Source organism: Oryx dammah, unplaced genomic scaffold (assembly GCF_014754425.2).
Source record: "Oryx dammah isolate SB20612 unplaced genomic scaffold, SCBI_Odam_1.1 HiC_scaffold_2, whole genome shotgun sequence".
NCBI classification, from domain to species: Eukaryota; Metazoa; Chordata; class Mammalia; order Artiodactyla; family Bovidae; genus Oryx; species Oryx dammah.
The window spans coordinates 184,859,908-184,878,135 of NW_024070186.1; the positions used below are offsets into that span (position 1 = coordinate 184,859,908).

Genomic DNA, 18,228 nt, shown 5'->3' on the forward strand with positions numbered 1-18,228 from the left:
GCCTGGGTATTTATCCAAAGAAAACAAAAACGCTAACTGAGAAAGAAGTACCCTTATCTTCACTGTAGCGTTATTTACAACAGCCAAGACATGGAAGCAAACTAAAATGTCCATCAGTGGGTGAATGGGTAAAGAAAACTTGGCATATAATAAGTTAGTCAACCATAAAAGAGAATGGAAGTTTGCTATGTGTAACAGCATGGATAGGACTTAAGGGCATTACGCTAAATGAAATAAGTCAGAAAAAGATAGATACTGTATGATCTCACTTATATGTGAGATCTAAAACAACAACAAATAACAAATGAACAAAAAAACTGAGTTCATGGGTACAGAGAATAGATTGGTGGTTGCCTCAGGGAGGGAGGAAGCAAAATTGGTGAAGGGAGCAAAAGGCACAAATTTCCAGTTATAAAATGAATAAACCCTGAGGGTGTAATGTAGAGTATGCTGGCTACAGTTAAGAATACTGTGTTGTATATTTGAAAGTAGCTAGGTAAGTGGCTCTTCAAAGTTCTCAACACGAGAAACTTGTATACTTGTGTACGGTGATGGTAGTTAACTGGACTTATAATGGTGATCATTTTGCAATATATGCAAATGTCAAGTCAATGCATGGTACAGCTAAATTATATGTCAATTATACCGCAATAAAAGAAATAATATATTTTTCAATAAATTATATTTTAAATTTATTTTTCAATAAATTATATAAAAGACTCCATGGCTGTAACTTTTTTTAAAAGAAGAAAATAACACATGTTGGTGAGGATGTGGAGATTTGGGAACCCTTCTGTACTGCTGGTGGATAAAAAGGTGCAGTCACTGAGGAGAACAATTTGTTCGTTCCTCAAAAAGTGAAACATGTTACAACAGCCAGGACATGGAAGCAACCTAGGTGTCCATCAGCAGACGAATGGAAAAGAAAGCGTGGTACATATAATGGAATATTACTCAGCTATTAAAAAGAATGCATTTGAATCAGTTCTAATGAGGTGGATGAAACCAGAGCCTATTATACAGAGCAAAGTAAGTCAGAAAGAAAAACACCAATACAGTGTATTAACGCATATATATGGAATTTAGTAAGATGGTAACGATGACCCTATATGTGAGACAGTAAAAGAGACACAGATGTAAAGAACAGACTTTTGGATTCTGTGGGAGAAGGCAAGGGTGGGATGACTTGAGAGAATAGCATTGAAATGTATATTATCATATGTGAAACAGATCACCAGTCTAGGTTCAATGCATGAGACAGGGTGCTCAGGGCTGGTGCACTGGGATGACCCTGAGGGATGGGATGGGGAGGGAGGTTGGGGGGGGTTCAGGATGGGGAACACATGTACACCCATGGCTGATTCATGTGAATGTATGGCAAAAACCACTATAATATTTAGCCTCCAATTAAAATAAATTTTTAAAAAAAGTTAAAAAAAAGTGAAACATGGAATTACCATATGATTCAGCAATTCCACTCCTAGATATATACCCCAAATATCTGAAAACAGGTATTCAAGCAAGTACAAGTATACTTGTTCACAACAGCACTATTCACAACAGCCAAAAGGTAAAAACAAGTCAATACTCAAAACATGGTATATCCATACAAAGGAATGAAGTGCTGATACATGCTACAACACGGATGAACCTTGAATAATTATGCTAAATGAAAAATGCCAGACACAAAAGATCACATCCGTATGAGAGTTTCAGGACAGACAGATCCACAGAGACAGAAAGTAGGCTTAGTGGTTGCCAGAGGCGAGGGGAGGGGGGCAGTGAGGAGTGACTGCTTAATGAGTACAATATCTCCTTTGTGGGTAATCAAAATGTTCTGCCGCTAGATGAGGTGCTGGATGCGCAGCACTGCAAGTGTGCCACATGTCACTGAGTGTTCTCTTTAAAGTGGTTACCTTTGCACCAGTCTTCCCCCAGCTCTTCCAAAATATGTGAAGAGGCCAGACTCATCTTGTGAGGCCAGCACGACCCTGATACCAAAGCAGAAAGAAAAGACACTACCAGAAAACTACAGGTCAATACTCTGATGAATATCGATGCAAAAACTGTCAATAAAATATTAGCAAACCGGGACTTCCCTGGTGGTCCAGTGGGTAAGACTCAGCTCCTAATGCAGAGGGCCTGGGTTTGATCCCTGATGAGGGAACTAGATCCCGCATGCTGCAACTAAAAAGATCTTGCATGCTGCAACTAAGACCCAGTGCAACCAAGAAAAAAAAAAAAATACTAGCAAACCAAAGTCAGCTGCATATTAAAAGGACCATTCCCCATGAATCAAGTGGAATTTACATTCAGGATGCAGGGATGATTCAATTTATGCAAATCAGTCAATGTGATACATCACATTAATAGCATGAAAGAAAAAAATCATATAATCTCAATACATAAAAAGCATATGATAAATTTTACTGCGAACAATCTCTTTTCATCATGGAAAATCTACCAAAGCTAAGATCATGACTAAAACATTCAGGAACACAAAATTAGTAAAGAGAGGAAATGACTGAATATAAGAATATTAGAGCTCCCCTAGTATTTTTCTTACTCTGAGGAAGACTTTACTGAGATGCTTGCTTATATACCTCACTTAAAAATACTCTTTTTGCTTATAAATATACCCAAGACAACTGGACTCTTGCTTTTTTCCCTCTTAAATTCTAGCTTGGTTAATGAAATATATTTTGCCTACAATTTTCTAACTTTAAATATTATAAGCATGATATAAGTCTATTGGTATTAGTCTATTTTAGCATTTTAAATGTTCCCTTTGTATCTCTAATTTTCTTGAAGAGATCTCTGGTCTTTCCCATTATATTGTTTTCTTCTATTTCATTGCACTGATCATTGAGGAAGGCTTTCTTATCTCTCCTTGCTATTCTTTGGAACTCTGCATTCAAATGGGTATATCTTTCCTTTTCTCCTTTGTTTTTTGCTTTTCTTCTTTTCACAGCTATTTGTAAGGCCTCCTCAGAGAGCCATTTTGCTTTTTTTTTTCCGTAAAGTTGGGCGGGTCACAGCCTTGAGCCTAACAAGCAAGTAACAGGACACTCAGCTGATCAGAGCACATGTGTGAGTCTTCCCTTTTATTTTATTTTTCCGATAGATAAGTTTCGGGACTCCCCTGGCAGTTCAGTGGTTAAGACTCTGTGCATCCCATGCATGGTGCATGGGTTTGATCATTGGTCTGGGAATTAAGATCCCACATGCCACACAGTGTGGCCAAAAAAAAATAGTAATAATAAAAAAAAGTTTAATAAATAAAAAAGGTCAAGTTTCATTGTATTTTAAAGATATCACAAACAGGTCCTGGGAATCATTTGGCATCTTCTTGTTTCCATAGCTAGACAAGTCTTAGATCTTATTGACAGCCTGAAGACTGGTTTCTTTTTCATAGATAACATCCAGATTTTTCTGATATTATTTTTTTTTAATATTTTCATTTATTTGTCTCTGCTGGGTCTTAGGTCAGTATTCTACATGGGATCTTTCAACTTCACTGTGGCATGTGGGATCTAGTTCCCTGACCAGGGATAGAACCTGGGCCCCCTGCATTGGGAGGATGGAGTATTAGCCTGGACCACTAGGAAAGTCCCTGATATCCTGATTTCTTAACTGTGTGGCTTGTTGGATCAAAGCAGATAAATCTGATTTAAGGTCAATGCAAATCACTTTCAGGATGTGAGATACCCATTAAGCAATCCCTGGCCTCATATGAGCCCTGCAGATTTTTCATCTAAGGAATTTCAGATTTCAAGGAGACCTGCTCTCCAGAATAAGGACTCGAATGGGGAAGTGAGCACACACAGACACTGTCTTGTGATGGAAGCCCAGTGGAACACTCTTGATCACGTGCTGTGTTGGGCTAGAGACTGTGTGAGCTGGAACTGGTTCCTCTCTGTTCCACTGTTAACCCGAGTCCCTTCTTATTCCTTCCCAGGAGGCTGAGTTCTATTCTGCTGTTATCAGTCTGCAGGATCTCTCTGGGGCCCTTCACAATGACAGTGTGTCCCTCCAGAGTGATGTCAATGTTTTCTGGAATGTCGACAGTTTGTTGCTGAAAATTGTCTTCTCGTGGTAGATTCAGCAAAGAGCATCATAGGGTTTATTTTTTAAACAGTTTGTTAAAAATTTTTATTGTGGTATAGTTGATTTATAATGTCTCTAAACATGTCTTTATTGAGATATAATTCACATACATAATTCATCCATTTAAAGTATAAAACTGAATGGACTTTAGTATATTCATGTATATGTACGACCATCATTATGCCCAATTTCAGAATATTTTCATCACCTCAAAAAGAAACCCTGTGTGCCTTTTAGTTATCTATCCTTCTGTCCCTCCCAGTTGGCCCTAAGCCACCACTAATTTATTTTTTTTCTCCAGATTTAGCTAATCTGGATGTTTTATATAAACTATGCAATATATGATATTTTGCCTCTCAATGTTTTTAAGTTAAATGTGTTTAACTGTAATTCTGCTTCATACCAAAATTCATCAGAATCAGTATTTTTCAAGATTAGCAGAACATTAGATTAGCAAACCCATAAATTTATTTTGTCCTCCCTTCCTGAAGAAAAGCCCAGAGACTTTATAAAACTATACATTTATTTACTTATTGGCTGTACCAAGTCTTAGTTGTAACATGCAGAATCTTAGATCTTATTGAAGCATTTAGGATCTAGTTCCCTGACCAGGGATTGAGCCTGGGTCCCCTGTATTGGGAGTGCAGAGTCGTAGCCACTGGAGCACAAGGGAATTCCCTTTTGTCTTTTTTTAACTGAAATGTCTGTAACTGTTATTCTGTTCCTGTTTTAGGAAATGGCATATTTTAGTGGCAGATAATTTATTTCTAGAATTTTTTTAAAGGCTATTTTTTTCAACCTATATTTATTTGATTGCCTTGGGTCTTAGTTGTGGCACGTGTGATCTTCACTGAGGCATGTGGGGATCTTTTGTTGCAGCACGTGGGCTCAGGAGCTGTGGCTCAGTAGTTGCCCTGAGGCATGTGGGATCTTACTTCCCTGGCTAGAGATCAAACCCACATCTCCTTCACTGGAAGGCAGATTCTTAACCACTGACCACCACAGAAGTCCTCTTATTTCTTGAATTTTTATGTATGAACTCATTTAATCCTCACCACAATCATAGGTTCATGGATAGCAAGGAATTTTGCCCCAGGATGGGTCATACTCAAAATCTCATTCATACCCATTTTAAATGATGAGATATGGGACTTCTGAGCTGATGAGATTTAGATGAAAGTTTGAACTTGAGCTGATGCTGTAATGAGTTGAGACTAAGGGTGATCTTGGGATGGAGTGAATGCACATTGCATGTGGGACAGACACAAATCTTTGAGAGCAAGACAGAACGTAGTAAGCTGATGAATAATCCCTGGAACTTGCAACTGGTACTTAATAATCCCTGGTACTTAACATGATAAAAAGTAAAGATGTGATTAAGTTAAGGATATTGAGACAAGATTATCTTGGTTTATTCAGGTGGTTCCAATGTAATCACAAGGGTCCTTATAAAAAAGCAGAAAGGTCAGTCAAAAGATATGACAATGCAGATGAATCTATGAAACAGAAATAGAATCAGGCACATAGAGAATAGACTGATGGCTGCTAAGGGGACAGTGGGTAGGAGAGGTCTGGGTTGAGAATTTGGGATCAGCAGGTGCAAACTGGTATATGTAGAAACAATAAAACAATAAAGTCCTACTGTACAGCATGGGGAACTATATTCAATATCTAGAGAAAATCATAATGGAAAATAATATGAAAAGGAATGTATATATATGTTGTATATATAGATGTACAGTCACTTTGCTGTACACAAAGTGTACACAACTATTAACACAAAATTAACACAACACTGTAATTCAACTATTTTTGTTTAGTTGCTAAGTCATGTCTGACTCTTTGCTGTAGCCTGCCAGGCTCCTCTGTCCATGGGATTTCCCAGGCAAGAATATTGGAGTGGGTTGCCATTTCTTCCTCCAGGGGATCTTCCCCGCCTTGGGATCAAACTGGCATCTCCAGCATTGGCAGGCAGATCCTTTGCCATTGTGCCATACATCAATAAAAATAAATAAACAACAATATGACAGTGGAAGCAGAGGATCCAAGAGATTTGGCAATGTTACATTGCTGACCTTGAAAATGGAGGAAGGGGCCACAAGCCAAGGGATGCATGTGGCCTCTAGAAACTAGAAAAGACAAGGAGATTCTCCTCTAGTCTCTGGGAGAAGCCTGGCCCTGCTGACGTACAATTTTGCTTTCATAAAACCCACTTCAGACTTCAAGAACTGTAAGATAGTGTTATTCTGATTTAAGCCATGATTTTTGGGGTACTTTGTTACAGCAATAGGAAATCAATATAAAGTCACACTGGGCTTTGGTGTAAACAGCTTCCGAGATTAAAAATAGACAAGAGGAAAGGATGTAGCCAGTTGGTAGCAGAACAGGCAAAGGTATACCTAGGCAGTAAGTACAGAGTCTGGAGAAAAGCTGCATAAACCCTTGCCTCCCTAGGACAGGCCATTTCTTCTGGTCAGGTCAGATCACACGTGGCCAGGCTCTTGAGCGGGAAGCCCCATGAGGCTGAATGCAATTCAGTTAAGAACTTAAAAGAACCATCTGGAAACAGTTCCCATTAAGGCTGAGGTGTCCCCCCTCAATGGAGGCAGTAGATACAGATGGAGGGAGGTGTCACAGCAACTTCCTGCCTCACTGTACTCCCATTCTCCCTGTACCAAGTGCATCACAGTTACTTTAATCCTGTCTGTGGTCAGATGGACATAAGGCCCTCCTTCATTTTGGAAACTAGGTTTTAGGCATTCTCTAGATTAGCACTTTTTTTTTTTAAGTTCTACAATTTTGTTTGTTTGACCCCTCTGGATTTATTTTTTTATTTTTAAAAATTAAAATATAGTTAATTTACAATATTGTGCTAGTTTCAGGTATACAGCAAAGTGATTCAGACACACAAACACACACATATACATATGTATTTTTTTCAAAATTTCCTCCATTACAGGATACTGCATGCATGCTGTTGCTCAGTTGTGTCCGACTCTTTGTGACCCCATGGACTGTAGCCCACCAGGCTCCTCTATCCATGGGATTCTCCAGGCAAGAATACTGAAGTGAGTTGCCATGTCCTCTTATAGAGTATTTTCCTGACCCAGGGATCAAACCCACATCTCCTACACTGGCAGGTGGATTCTTTACCACTGAGCCACCTGGGAAGCCCATTATAGGATATGACAAGTTACCAAATATATAGTTTCCTGTACTATAAAATAAATCCTTCTTGTTTATCCACAAATCAGCATTTCTGACTCTTAAGTGTGTACAGGAATCTTCTGGGTAGTTTGTTAAACTGCAGATTCTGAATCAGTAGATCAGGGCAGGCCCCAGGTGAGGTGGATATTGCTGGTTTGCAGCAACTTTGTGTAACAAGATTAAGATCAGTGCCTCTCAAACCTGAGCACACATCAGGGTCACCTGAAGCACTTGTTAAAACAGATTGCTGGACCCCACCCAGAATGATTCAGTAGGTCTGGCTGGGGACTTCTCAGGTGACTCAGTGGTAAAGACTTTCCTGCCAAGCAGGAGATGTGAGTTCAATCCCTGGGTCAGGAAGATCCCCTGCAGAAGGAAATGGCAACCCACAGTATTCTTGCCTGGGAAATTTCATGAACAGAAGAGCCTGGCGGCTACAGTCCATGGGGTCACAAAAGAGACACAACTTAGCAACTGAAGAACAACAGGTCTTGGTGGGGACTGAAAATTTGATTTTTGACAAGTTTGAAGATGATGATGATAATAGTCAGGAACCCTGGCTTTGAGAAACACTGCTCTAGAAGATGCTGTGACCGATAGCTTTGACCCTTTTGGGAATCTGGTGTAGTGTTCCCCAGCGCCAGAGTGTTTGTTCTTTAATTCACAAAATCTTTTCGTGAGCCTAGTGGGCTGCCGTCTATGGGGTCGCACAGAGTCGGACACGACTGAAGCGACGCAGCAGACTCACTTGGAGGACTTATTCATACTTTTTGTTTAGCTTGCTTATCTTTCTTGTTAACAATGCCTGAAATTTATGTTTTATTATCAGGATTTTGGTGAGATTTGTGTATTAATAGAAGAGGAGGTCTCTGCATCTCTGCTGGCTGCGGGACCCGCTGTTACTGAACTCTGACCACGTGCCAGATCTCACCTCAGGCTCTTTGCAGCCTCAGCGTGACCATCCTTTCCCTTGACCACAGCATGGGCAGACCCCTCTGGCACCACCTGTCTGTGGCCTCACCTCAAGGTCAGTGCTTGCGAATTTGTACATTACTCTCCAGGGTGGAGAAAGCGTCGTCTTTACCCATGCGTGGAGCTCACCTAGTGCCAGGCATCACTCACTATCCGGATGACCAACTTTGCTACCAGATACAGCATTCCCTTTAAGAAGGTACAGGGCACCCTGCAGGGCCGCCGGATGGTCCAGGGAAGGGTTGGGTTAACCCAGAGAATGGGAATAGGGGAGCCTAGCGAGGGCCCCAGAAGGAAGGCGGCTGCACGGGGGCTGACTGGGTGAGCCAAGCCCGTCAGGTCCCACCAGGGATCCAAGGGGGCCAGTGCTGCCTAGACACCCAAGACTGGAGATCACTGTGAGGCCCCCCCGCCGGGGGCGGGGGCGGGGGCGGGGCCTGCGCGGAGTCGGTGACGGGGTGTGGCCTGTGTGGGTCGGTGACCGGGGCGGGGCCGGCGCAGGGCGGAGGAGGTGCCGGTGAGACCCGCTCGGGCCTTCCGCGTCCGTGACTCTAGCTATGTCACCCGGTTCTCCCACCTCCCTGATGACCTCTACTGCCCGCTCAACAGAACCCCACCCGCCAGAGCCCACCACTGAGGGAGACAGGCTGGGCAGGAAACACACAAGCCTCCTCCAGGGCCCGCTTTATTTGGGAGAGGCGTGGGGAGGGCTCTCAGCCTGCTGTGCCCGGAGGAGAGCTCGCAGCTGGCCGATCTGCCAGTCGACGCTGGAGCGCGCGGTGCCGCCCAGGGCCTGGTACTGCTCCACGCTGTGTCCGTAGTCCCACACGTGGCTCACGTCGCCCAAGAACAGGGGACTGGTGGGGAAGGCGGAGGTGGGCCAGGACCCCTCGGCCAGCCCAGTCTCAGAGGGCCCGGGCTTGCCTCCAAGATGGGGGGAGGACAGGAAGGGGGACGCACCTGATGGTCTGAAGCTCCTGCAGTGACAGCTGATTGAGGGCGACCCCCTTGGTCTCGGCCATGAACACGGCTTTCCCGGAGGCCTCGTGGGCCTGGCGGAATGGCATCTGAGAGAGCCAGGGAGGAGGGCAGTGCTGACGCAGCTTTCTCCACCCTTTGTTCTGTTGGGGTGTTGGTGCCCCCATGGCCCCCCAACCCTGGCCTGGGGAACATCCCTGTCCCCTGGCCCCTCCACCCTGGCTGCCCCACACTCACCCCTTTTCGGACCAGGTAGTAGGCGAGGTCAGTGGCCAGCATGTCAGGACTCAGAGCCCGTCCCATGTTCTCACGGTGAATCTGGGGACAGCAGGCCAGGCTGGCAGTGAATCCGGGGGCCCTGGGTCCCGGAGCTGCCCGCCCCAGGCCCACCCTGCTCAGTCAGGATGTCCCGTGCCTTGGGCAGACCCCCTCTCACCCACCTTGTCCTGCTCTCTGCTTGAGCCACCATTTCCTAACTATTGATGAGTGTTAGCTGTGTTACCAGGGTTGCCTCCTGATCTTTAGAATGAATCAGAATCACCTGCAGGATTGATTAGACTATAGATTGTGTGGCCTATCCCAGAGCCTGTGATTCAGTGGGTCTGCAGGGGGGCCTAGGATTGCAGGTCTGTCAAGCTCTCAGGTGATGGTGATACTGCTGATCCCAGGACTACACTTTGAGAACCACTACTTTAGAGATGTACCCTGAACTATATTTAGAAATGAAATTATATGTGGGGGGATTTGCTTAAAAACAATGGTGGGCGGGGTAGTGGGTAAAGAGTTGAATGGAGAATGGCCTGTGAGCTGATGTTGTTTAAGCGGAATGCTGTTACCATGTAGGGGTTCATTATATGTGCATGTGTGGGTGATCAGTTGAGTCCGACTCTTTTCGATCCCATGGACTGTAGCCCGCCAGGCTCCTCTGTCCATGGGATTTCCCAGGCAAGAATACTGGAGCAGGTTGCCACTTCCTCCTCCAGGGGATCTTCCCAACCCAGGGATCGAAGCCAGGTCTCCTGGATTGGTAGGCAGATTCTTTTACCACTGCGCCACTGGGGAAGCCCAGGGGCCATCATACATCCTCTCCACTGTTGTATATTGAATTCTCCCATAGTAAGTGGTTAAAAGAGAAATCTGGTTGGGCCGGTTGAGGGGGCTCCTTGGATCTAACCCACTTCCATTCTCCGGCAGCAGCTTAACTGGGTCTCCTCACTGTTCCTAGGGCAGGACCAAGCACACACCCCCTCCCTATGCCCCAGGTCTTCCGGACCCACCCACCCCTGCCTCCTCTCAAGATCACCCTCCTGGCACACCACCCCCAAGTTTAAAAGCCCCGGGGAGAAGAGGTGTGTCTTGCCTGCAGGGTAGAGATGACACCAGTGGCCACTTGGAGGACGGCGCTCATGGTGTCCGACACTTCAAACACGGCTTCCTTGTCCTCCTGGGAGACACGTGGCAGGAAGTAAGGCCCAGGAGCTGGGTCCCCATGGAGCCACCCCCACTGCCTCCCACTGGGAACACACAGCACCTCATACACCCCACACTGAGGGAGAGGAGAGAGCTCTCAATGTGGTCAAGGGCTGGGTGTTCACGATGGGAGGTGGCAATTCTGTGGGGCCCCTGCCCGGATGAGCCAGGACCCCAAGAACTGGTGTGTGAGGTAGAACAGGCGGGTCCCGAACCTGTAAGTCCTTGTTGTAGGTGCTCGGAAGTCCCTTGAGTGTCATCAAGAGCCCAGCACACTGCGGGGAAAGGGAGGACTTTAGAGCCTGTCCGGAATGTTCCCTCTGGACCCTCGGGTCAGCCCTGAGGCTGTACCCCCTTCCCTGCCTGGCTCACCCGTCCAAAAACTCGCCCCGCCTTGCTCCGGATCAGCTCCAGGCTGTCTGGGTTTTTCTTCTGGGGCATCAGGCTGCTTCCGGTGCTGGAGACACAGATGTTGGGGCTGAAGGGGCTCCCGTGCCACTTGGCTGGTCTGCTGGGCAGCTCTGCCCAGGGCAGGGATGGGGAGGAATCAAACCTTTCCGGGGGCTGCAGAGCTGGGCAAGGGCAGGCGCAGTCTCACCTGTAGGCATCTGACAGCTGCACAAAGCTGAACTCCTTGGTGCCATAGAGGATGAGATCCTCAGCCATCCTGCTGAGGTGGGTCATGCACAGCGAAGCCCAGAACAGGAACTCGGCTTGTGAGAGAAAACAGAGAGCAAGCTGTCTGCTCACCAGGCCTGTCTCGCTGCTCACCCAGCCTGGAGAGGCTCCAGGTGGGCCATACGGGGGTGGCAGGAAGCTGGAGAGGAGTCAGGGCGGGGGACAGAGGCAGCACACACTGCAGCGGACTGGCCCTGGAGGACTGGCCCTGGGCTGGCTCCCAGGTTGTTATTGTTTAGTTGCTAAGTCGTGTCCGACTCTTTTGCGACCCCATGGACTGCAGCCCAAAAGGCTCCTCTGTCCATGGGATTTCCCAGGCAAGAATCCTGGTGTGGATTGCCATTTCCTCCTCCAGGGGGTCCTCCCGACCCAGGGATCAAACTGGCATCTCCTGCTTGGCTCCCAGGACTCACCCACAAAGTCTCGCTCACTGGTGGCATCCATGCTGTTGAGAGTGATGGCCCCAAAGTCCAGTTCTGAGTGAGGCGGGAAAGGGAAGGCAATAGGGCTGGGCTGGAGGGCTGGGAGGGGCCTTCTCCCTTCCCCGAACCAGGTTGTCCAGCCACCTCCCCCTGGACCCCTTATCAGGGAGGCAGAGTAGGGAAGGGCAGGATTTGGGGAGGTCTCTTGTACAGGTCCCAGGAGGGAGGCGGGAGTTCTGAGTCTCCCTGGCTCCACGCACCCCTAGCATGGCCTCCCCAGGCCACTCTAGCCTCGTGTCCACAGAAACAAACCAGAGTTTCACCTGGATCCCTGCCCTCTCTAGGTGTGTGTCTGTGGGACCTGGCAGGTATTGAGGGTGGTCTCCCAGGAAAGGAGGGGCAGGATGCCTCACCTGCTCGGAGCAGTTCCCGGTCCACACCCAGGGGGTTGCCTGCGATGGCCCCGCTGCAGAGAGGGGTGGGGTTCTGAGTGACCAGGGCTCCCACAGGCAGGCCCTGGCCGTACACACATGCACACGCATACTGCATGCTGGTTGCCGGGCCCAGAGCCTAGTCAGCTTGGGAGCCAGACACCTGTCCCCACAGGTGGGGAGACACAGCTGGCTGGCTCTCCAGAGAGCCCTGGCTTTGCTGTGATGTACTCGTCCTCATCTTAGAGCTGAGGGCCCGTGTATGGTCCCCTTCCCACCCTGGACAGGGAGGCTGATCGCCTGGCTTCCTGTCCCCCTCTGTCCTTCCTGGCTCCTCCTCTTCTGCTGAACCGCTAGGACCAACTGGGCGGCAGGAACCCCGCCCCACCCTCTGAGCACTGGGCCCTGCTCACCTCCCCAGGGGCAGGACGTTGATCCGCTTCTGCACCTCCAGCAGCCTTTCAGAGTCTCTGGTCAGAGCCACGGCATGGCTGTGGAAGGCCAGGAGGCCAGAGGGTCAGGGCAGCGTGGCCTGGCCCCTCCCCCTGCCACACCCCCTCATTACATCCTCCATCTCGGGTCTCCACCATGAGCCCTCTGACCTCAGAATCCAGTGGCTCCAGCGGATCGGCTGAGCCCTTTGCAGGTGTGTGTACCCTGGGAAGAGGACATCACGTTCCCTGCAGGGAAGAGAAAGGACAGGGTGTGTGAGGGGCTCTCAAGATTCAGGTGAGGCCTGCTTGTCACACTTGGGACCCTGCAGGCCTGGGCCCCTCTTGGGAACAGCAGGGCAGGCTCGCCAAGGATCTGCCTGTTTGAGGGATCAAGTGACTTCCTGAAGACAAACATGGTGTCAGCGAAGGTTGGGAAGCAGGCAGTGTGCTGGACCATGGCTGTGGGGCCTCCAGGGGGTGAGTGTAGGACCAGAGGTAGATCACACCTTCAGCTCCCGCCTCTGCACCTTCGCAGCAGAGCTGGGTAGGGGCCAGGGCGGGGAGGAAGGTGCACGGCCGGTACCACTGGCATTGAAAGGCTGAGTTTGTGAGCATGAGAGGAGCCCTGGAGGAGCCCAGAAAAGCTGGGAGCACTTTAACGTAGGCTGCACAGTAGCAGAGAAGCTGTGGGTGATGGTTCTGGTTTGTTAATATTAATGACTTTATTGAGATATAATTAATATACCAACCACCCATTTAAAGTGTACCATCACCCCAAAAGAGAAACCCTTACTCATTAGCAGTCACTCCCTATTCTCCCAATACCTGTCTCCCACAGGATGACAATTTCTGGGCCCTTGTTTTCCCCTAGTTGTGAAGTCAGTGAAACTGGGGTTACCAGGAGTTAGGACAAGGAACACTCAACCCCGTCTCTGACACAAGTAGACTCTTCTTAGCAGTCATGTCACAGAGCTTTGGGGTGAGGTCAGTGGGAGGCAGCCCTCAGCTCTCTCCTTTGCCTGCGGTGCTGGACAGGGACAGGGGAGCTGAGATGCAGGCAGCTGAGAAGGGACACTCTGGCAGCCCCAGCAGGGCACCTGCCTGGTGCCTTAGCCTCCAGCCTGTGAATCCCCAAAGGGTGAGCTCCCCTGCGTGTTGAGCTGGGCCGGCTGTGGGTAGGCGATGCTGAAAGAAATGGCCTGCTGCTGGCTACTCTGCCTCACTCAGCCCAGGAGTTCTGGGGTTCCCAGTACCCCAGAACCTGGCCCCCCTGCCCTCTTCACCCTGCCACTTAGGTCTGGCATTCAGGCTGCCCGTCTCAGGGGAGCAGAGACTTTGGCTGCCCTCCTGGCCCTCTCTGCCATCTGGTGACCCCGGGACTCACGCCTCTGCCCGGTCCACCATGGCGCTGATGAGTTCGCAGAGGAGGGCTGAGAGCATGGAGCAATTCTGCCGCATCCACAGCCTGAGGTCAGTGACCACCTGGGGGGAGGAGGAGCTGGCACTCAGGGACTCAGCCCTAACTCTGCTCCCTGGACCCCCCAAGGTTAGGAAGGCCCCTGGTGTGGGGGCAGGGAGGTGGCGGCACCTGGTCGTTCCGACTTCGTCCCGTGTGCAGCTTCCCCGCGGTTTCACCAATGAGCTCCTGGGGATGGAGGGGGGCATGCAGTTGGGGTCTGCCTGCTCACAGCCCAGTGGGGTCAGCCCAGGCAGCTGCACTTCCTCCCTGGCCTGTGACCCTCCCTCCCTGCCCTGGGGGTCCCTTGAATCTGCCCAATCTCTGCCATCTCTGCTGATGCCTCCTGCTCTGAGGTCCCAGTGATGAAGTGAACAGAATGGTGGTGCTTATGCTCAAGTGGCCCTGGGCAAGGTAGAGAGGGGAGGGGTAGGGGATGAAGCAGTGGGTGTTGCACCTTCAGACGCCGCTCGTTGGCCGTATGGATGTCCTCATCATTGGGGTTTAGTTTGAAGGTGCCCTGAGCCCACTCCTCAGCTACCTGCAGAGATGGCAGCAACACAGGGGGTCAGGAGGGTGGGCATTGGCAGCTGAGTCCTGGCAGCACTCCGGCCTTGCTAGCATCTCAGGTCCAGAGCACCTTTCTCAGGAGCCACAGGACCACAGGGACATTGAGGGATGAAGAGAGATGGTCAGCGCTGCACGTGGTTGAAGGGCACCTCTCTGAGCATCTGACCACTACAAGGGGAGATCCCAAGCCTATCATCTCGGGATGTTGCTGCCGCCTGTACTTGGGGATTTGGTGACAGCCTGCATCCATGGCAAGGGGCAAGGGGCGTGCTCTGGGGGTGGGCCTGGGGATGTGGAGAGTACCTTGTCCAGGCCATGGAGTATCTGGTCCATCTCGGCTTTGGTGAGGAGCCCCGCCTTCTCCAGGCCCCGGCTGTAGGCTTTGCTGCCCTGCACGTCCGCCTCCCAGAGGTGCCGGTCGTACGTGATGGATGAGTTGAACTTTTCCATGATGGGGTCCACTGCGCCGACAAACCGGCCACCCCATAGCTTCCCGCTCTGGCCAGAAGGGCAGAAGCGATTACTCTCCTCCCTCTTTGAGAGCAATGCCTCCCACAAAGAGTCCTCAGGAGAGTTACCCAGTCTGATGGCAGTGGGAGCCAGTGGGCAGGGTTATTCTCACTGGACAGATAAGGAAACTGAGGCTCAGAGAGGGACAGGAGCTTGCCCAGAGTCAGTCAGAGAGTGACTGTGGGAACCTGATGGACACTGAAGTTAGGCTTCTTTCCCATTATGGGACACTGAGGACGTAAGTTCTCCTCTGTCCCCTGCAATGTCCCAGACTTCTGTTAGCCACCTAACCATAGGCCTTTATAGAACCTCTCTAATCTCAGGGTTGCCGCTCTACACAACAGGAATAATAATGTATTTATCTGGTGGGGTTGTTGTGAGTATTCAATTAGATTAAGCTACACAGCATACACAGCACAGTACCTGGTACTCAGTAAATTCTAGATATTACTGAGGGAGGGGCTGAGGACTACCAGGGGTTAGGGTGTGCCTTAGCTCCACTCCTGTTTTCTGCATGTCCCCCTGGGCCCTCCACCACTACCCCAGGCTGGGAGCTGACACTTCAGTGCCCAGCAACCTCAGCTGCCAGAGGACTCTGCCCTGCAGATGCAGTCTCTGCCCTCCCTGTGAGCTGGACCCGCCCCTCGCCCTCATGCTGCCCCGCCAAGCCCGATCTCCAGCAAAGCACCACGTGGGGCCCTGGTCCTGACCACTGCGGCCCGAGGGCCTTGGCCAGCCAGTCAGGATGCAGAGCCAGGGTGCCCTTCAGCAAGGCGTCACCTGGCATCCCCTCCCCCAGCAGGCCCCTGGACTCCCTTCATGAATTGTTAGTAATAACAGCTATTTAACAACTGGGGCTGCCGCCAAACCAATTAGTGCCAACCCACAGGACAGCCTGGGGCAAGCAGAGGTTGCCCAGAGCCCTGGTCTCCTGAAGGCAGCCCATTCTGCAGTGGAGCTTGGGTCCAAGCTCCTACGCCGCTGGCAGGCTTAAAAGGACTCCAAGGGGATGTCAGAGTGAGATGCCACCACCTGTACACCAAGGGAGGGGTGAGGTGGCAGGAGAGGGCACTGCTATGAACCAGGGTACAACTGGGCCAGAAGGATGTGAGGGGTGAGGGGAGGGGGACATTGATTGGCTGAGATGAAAGAGCAACAGCTATTATTATTATTTTTAATTTTGCCATGCATGCAGGTAGTGGGATCTTAGTTCCCTCAACCAGGGATTGAACCCTAGCCCTCAGCAGTGAAAGCCAAGAGTCCTAACCACTGGACCGCCAGGGAATTCCCAGCAATAGTCAATTTAGGACACACACAGGAAATACCAGTGTTATCCCTCTTAATGTCATTAGTCACAATTTATTAACACCTACTATTGCTTTGATGCCATTATACCCTCTATGAGGTTACCCCTATTTTAAAAATGAGGAAATATGCTCAGGGAGGTTGAGTGCAAGTCTGTTTGGCTGCAAAGCCCAGGCCTTGCCATAGGCCCTCTACCAAGACCCAGAAGCTAGCAGAGCAGACAGTCTTAACTCATTTATTCAGTAAACAAACTGAGGCCCACAGAGGAAGTGACTTGCCAGCTAATGGGTGCCAGAGGGGTCTGGAACCCACACCTTGCGCTTCCCAGGCCCAGGGTTCCCTTCTCAGTATCAAGCAAACAGCCCCTTTTACCTGAAAGTTTCAAAGCAATGACCTCACCATCCGGTACCTCACAGAGGAGGCAGACAGCTAATATTCTCCCCATCAGCCAGGTAAATCGAGGCCCAAGAAAAGGGATCTGTGCCTCAGACTCCTGCCACTCGGTCAGGGAGAGAACCCAGGAGTCCTCTGGCTCTGAGGGGGAGGGGCCAGTGGGACAGGAAGCCACCAGGTCCTAGAGCCACAGGGCACAATTCCCTGCCTCCTGGCTCTTAACAAACACAAGAGTCCTGTGGACTCGGCTGCACAGGGACAACTGTTAAGGCAGGGGAGGGGTACAGGATGGGGAGGGGTCGGGTGGGGGTAGGGGGTGAGTGGGAGGGAAGAAAGGAATGAACAGGTGGGGAGGCTGAGTGAGTGGGAGGCACCTTTCCCCGCCAGGCCGAGAGCGCTGTCAGGTCAGGTGAGGTCAGAGCCGCTTTCCCCAGCAGTGCGGGTTGGTGGGTTTGCCACACAGGCTGGGGAGGGGTGAGGGACGCGCGAGAGCAGATGGTGGTGGGGACACAGGGAAGAAGGGACAAAATTCTCTTCCGGGCTCTGGCAGGTGCGCCAGGGGATACCCATTGCCTGGAGCCAAAGAGGACAGTACCCCAGCGCGGCAGGCGCAGGTCACGCCCCGGCTGGCTCCCAGGGCTCCCCTCGTCCCCATTTGGAGGCTTGGAGGACGGGCGTCCCCGAGGTCCCTCTCACCTCCGATGCCATGTTGGGCGGTTCCTCGTCCTCCGGGAGCCTAGGTCCTCCGGGTCTAAAAAACAAGGCGGGACTGACGACCTCCTAGGCCACCGGGTGGGGTCCCCCGTGCGGGTCCGGCACCGGGTTGGGGCACCGCACCTGGCGGAGGGCAGTCGGTGGAGGAGGCGGACGTGGGCAGCGCCCAGAGCGCTCCCCCGGGTCGTGTGCGTCGTCTGCGTCCTCCGCTACCCCGAGTCCTGCCAGTCCGGCCGCCGCACACTTACACAGCCTGGGCGCGCCGCGAGTCTCTTGCCCAGCCACTGGGCTGGGCTTTTCTGGCTGGGAAATCGTCAACAGCGGCTCGGCGCTGTCTCCGCCTCTCATCGGCGGACGCACCAATCCCAGGCGGCCCCTCCAGGTGGGCGTTGCCTCCTCTCTCCAATCCTGGTTGTGGGCGGAGCCGTCTCCGGAGCGGATTTGGGCTCAGCGGCCAAGAGGGTAAGGGACTGGGAGGGTAGTGCCTGGGCGACAATGCTCAAGGCTGCAGACTGTTCCGGGCCCTGGAGGGAGATCCGGGATAGGGGTAGAGGTAAAGACTCTGAGCCGCGCCTGGCGGG

At 50.6% G+C, this 18,228-nt stretch overlaps 2 protein-coding genes across 3 annotated transcripts in view; one reads left to right on the forward strand and one right to left on the reverse strand.

Moving 5' to 3' along the window:
- LOC120882707 (beta-glucuronidase-like) overlaps positions 1-8,923 on the forward strand; it is a 52,711-nt gene extending 43,788 nt beyond the window's left edge. The window contains 1 exon segment of the mRNA XM_040266698.1: positions 8,913-8,923. Coding sequence (XP_040122632.1) covers positions 8,913-8,923 — 11 coding nt within the window.
- An 11-nt stretch (positions 8,924-8,934) lies between these two features.
- Positions 8,935-17,947, reverse strand: ASL (argininosuccinate lyase). Of its 2 annotated transcripts, XM_040260470.1 has the most exons (17): positions 17,771-17,891; positions 17,630-17,684; positions 15,029-15,223; positions 14,613-14,696; positions 14,288-14,344; positions 14,084-14,181; positions 12,868-12,945; positions 12,679-12,756; positions 12,248-12,300; positions 11,826-11,888; positions 11,333-11,447; positions 11,107-11,191; positions 10,950-11,009; positions 10,625-10,708; positions 9,502-9,582; positions 9,247-9,353; positions 8,953-9,143 (listed from the first exon to the last, which is right to left on the reverse strand). In XM_040260470.1, the coding sequence occupies exons 2-17, from the start codon at positions 17,639-17,641 to the stop codon at positions 8,972-8,974; spliced, it is 1,422 nt and encodes a 473-aa protein (XP_040116404.1). In that variant the 5' UTR covers positions 17,642-17,684; positions 17,771-17,891; the 3' UTR covers positions 8,953-8,971. The 2 variants fall into 2 exon arrangements, with proteins under 2 accessions (XP_040116392.1, XP_040116404.1); XM_040260458.1 differs by having other exon boundaries at positions 8,935-9,143; positions 17,630-17,947.
- Between the last annotated feature and the right edge of the window lie 281 nt (positions 17,948-18,228).

Coding starts and splice junctions, on each gene's coding strand:
- ASL (XM_040260458.1), bottom strand. Junction 12,946..14,083: donor ATGGTGGACCGGGCAGAGGC/GTGAGTCCCGGG, acceptor TCTTCCCTGCAG/GGAACGTGATGTCCTCTTCC. Junction 12,757..12,867: donor TGGAGCCACTGGATTCTGAG/GTCAGAGGGCTC, acceptor GGCCTTCCACAG/CCATGCCGTGGCTCTGACCA.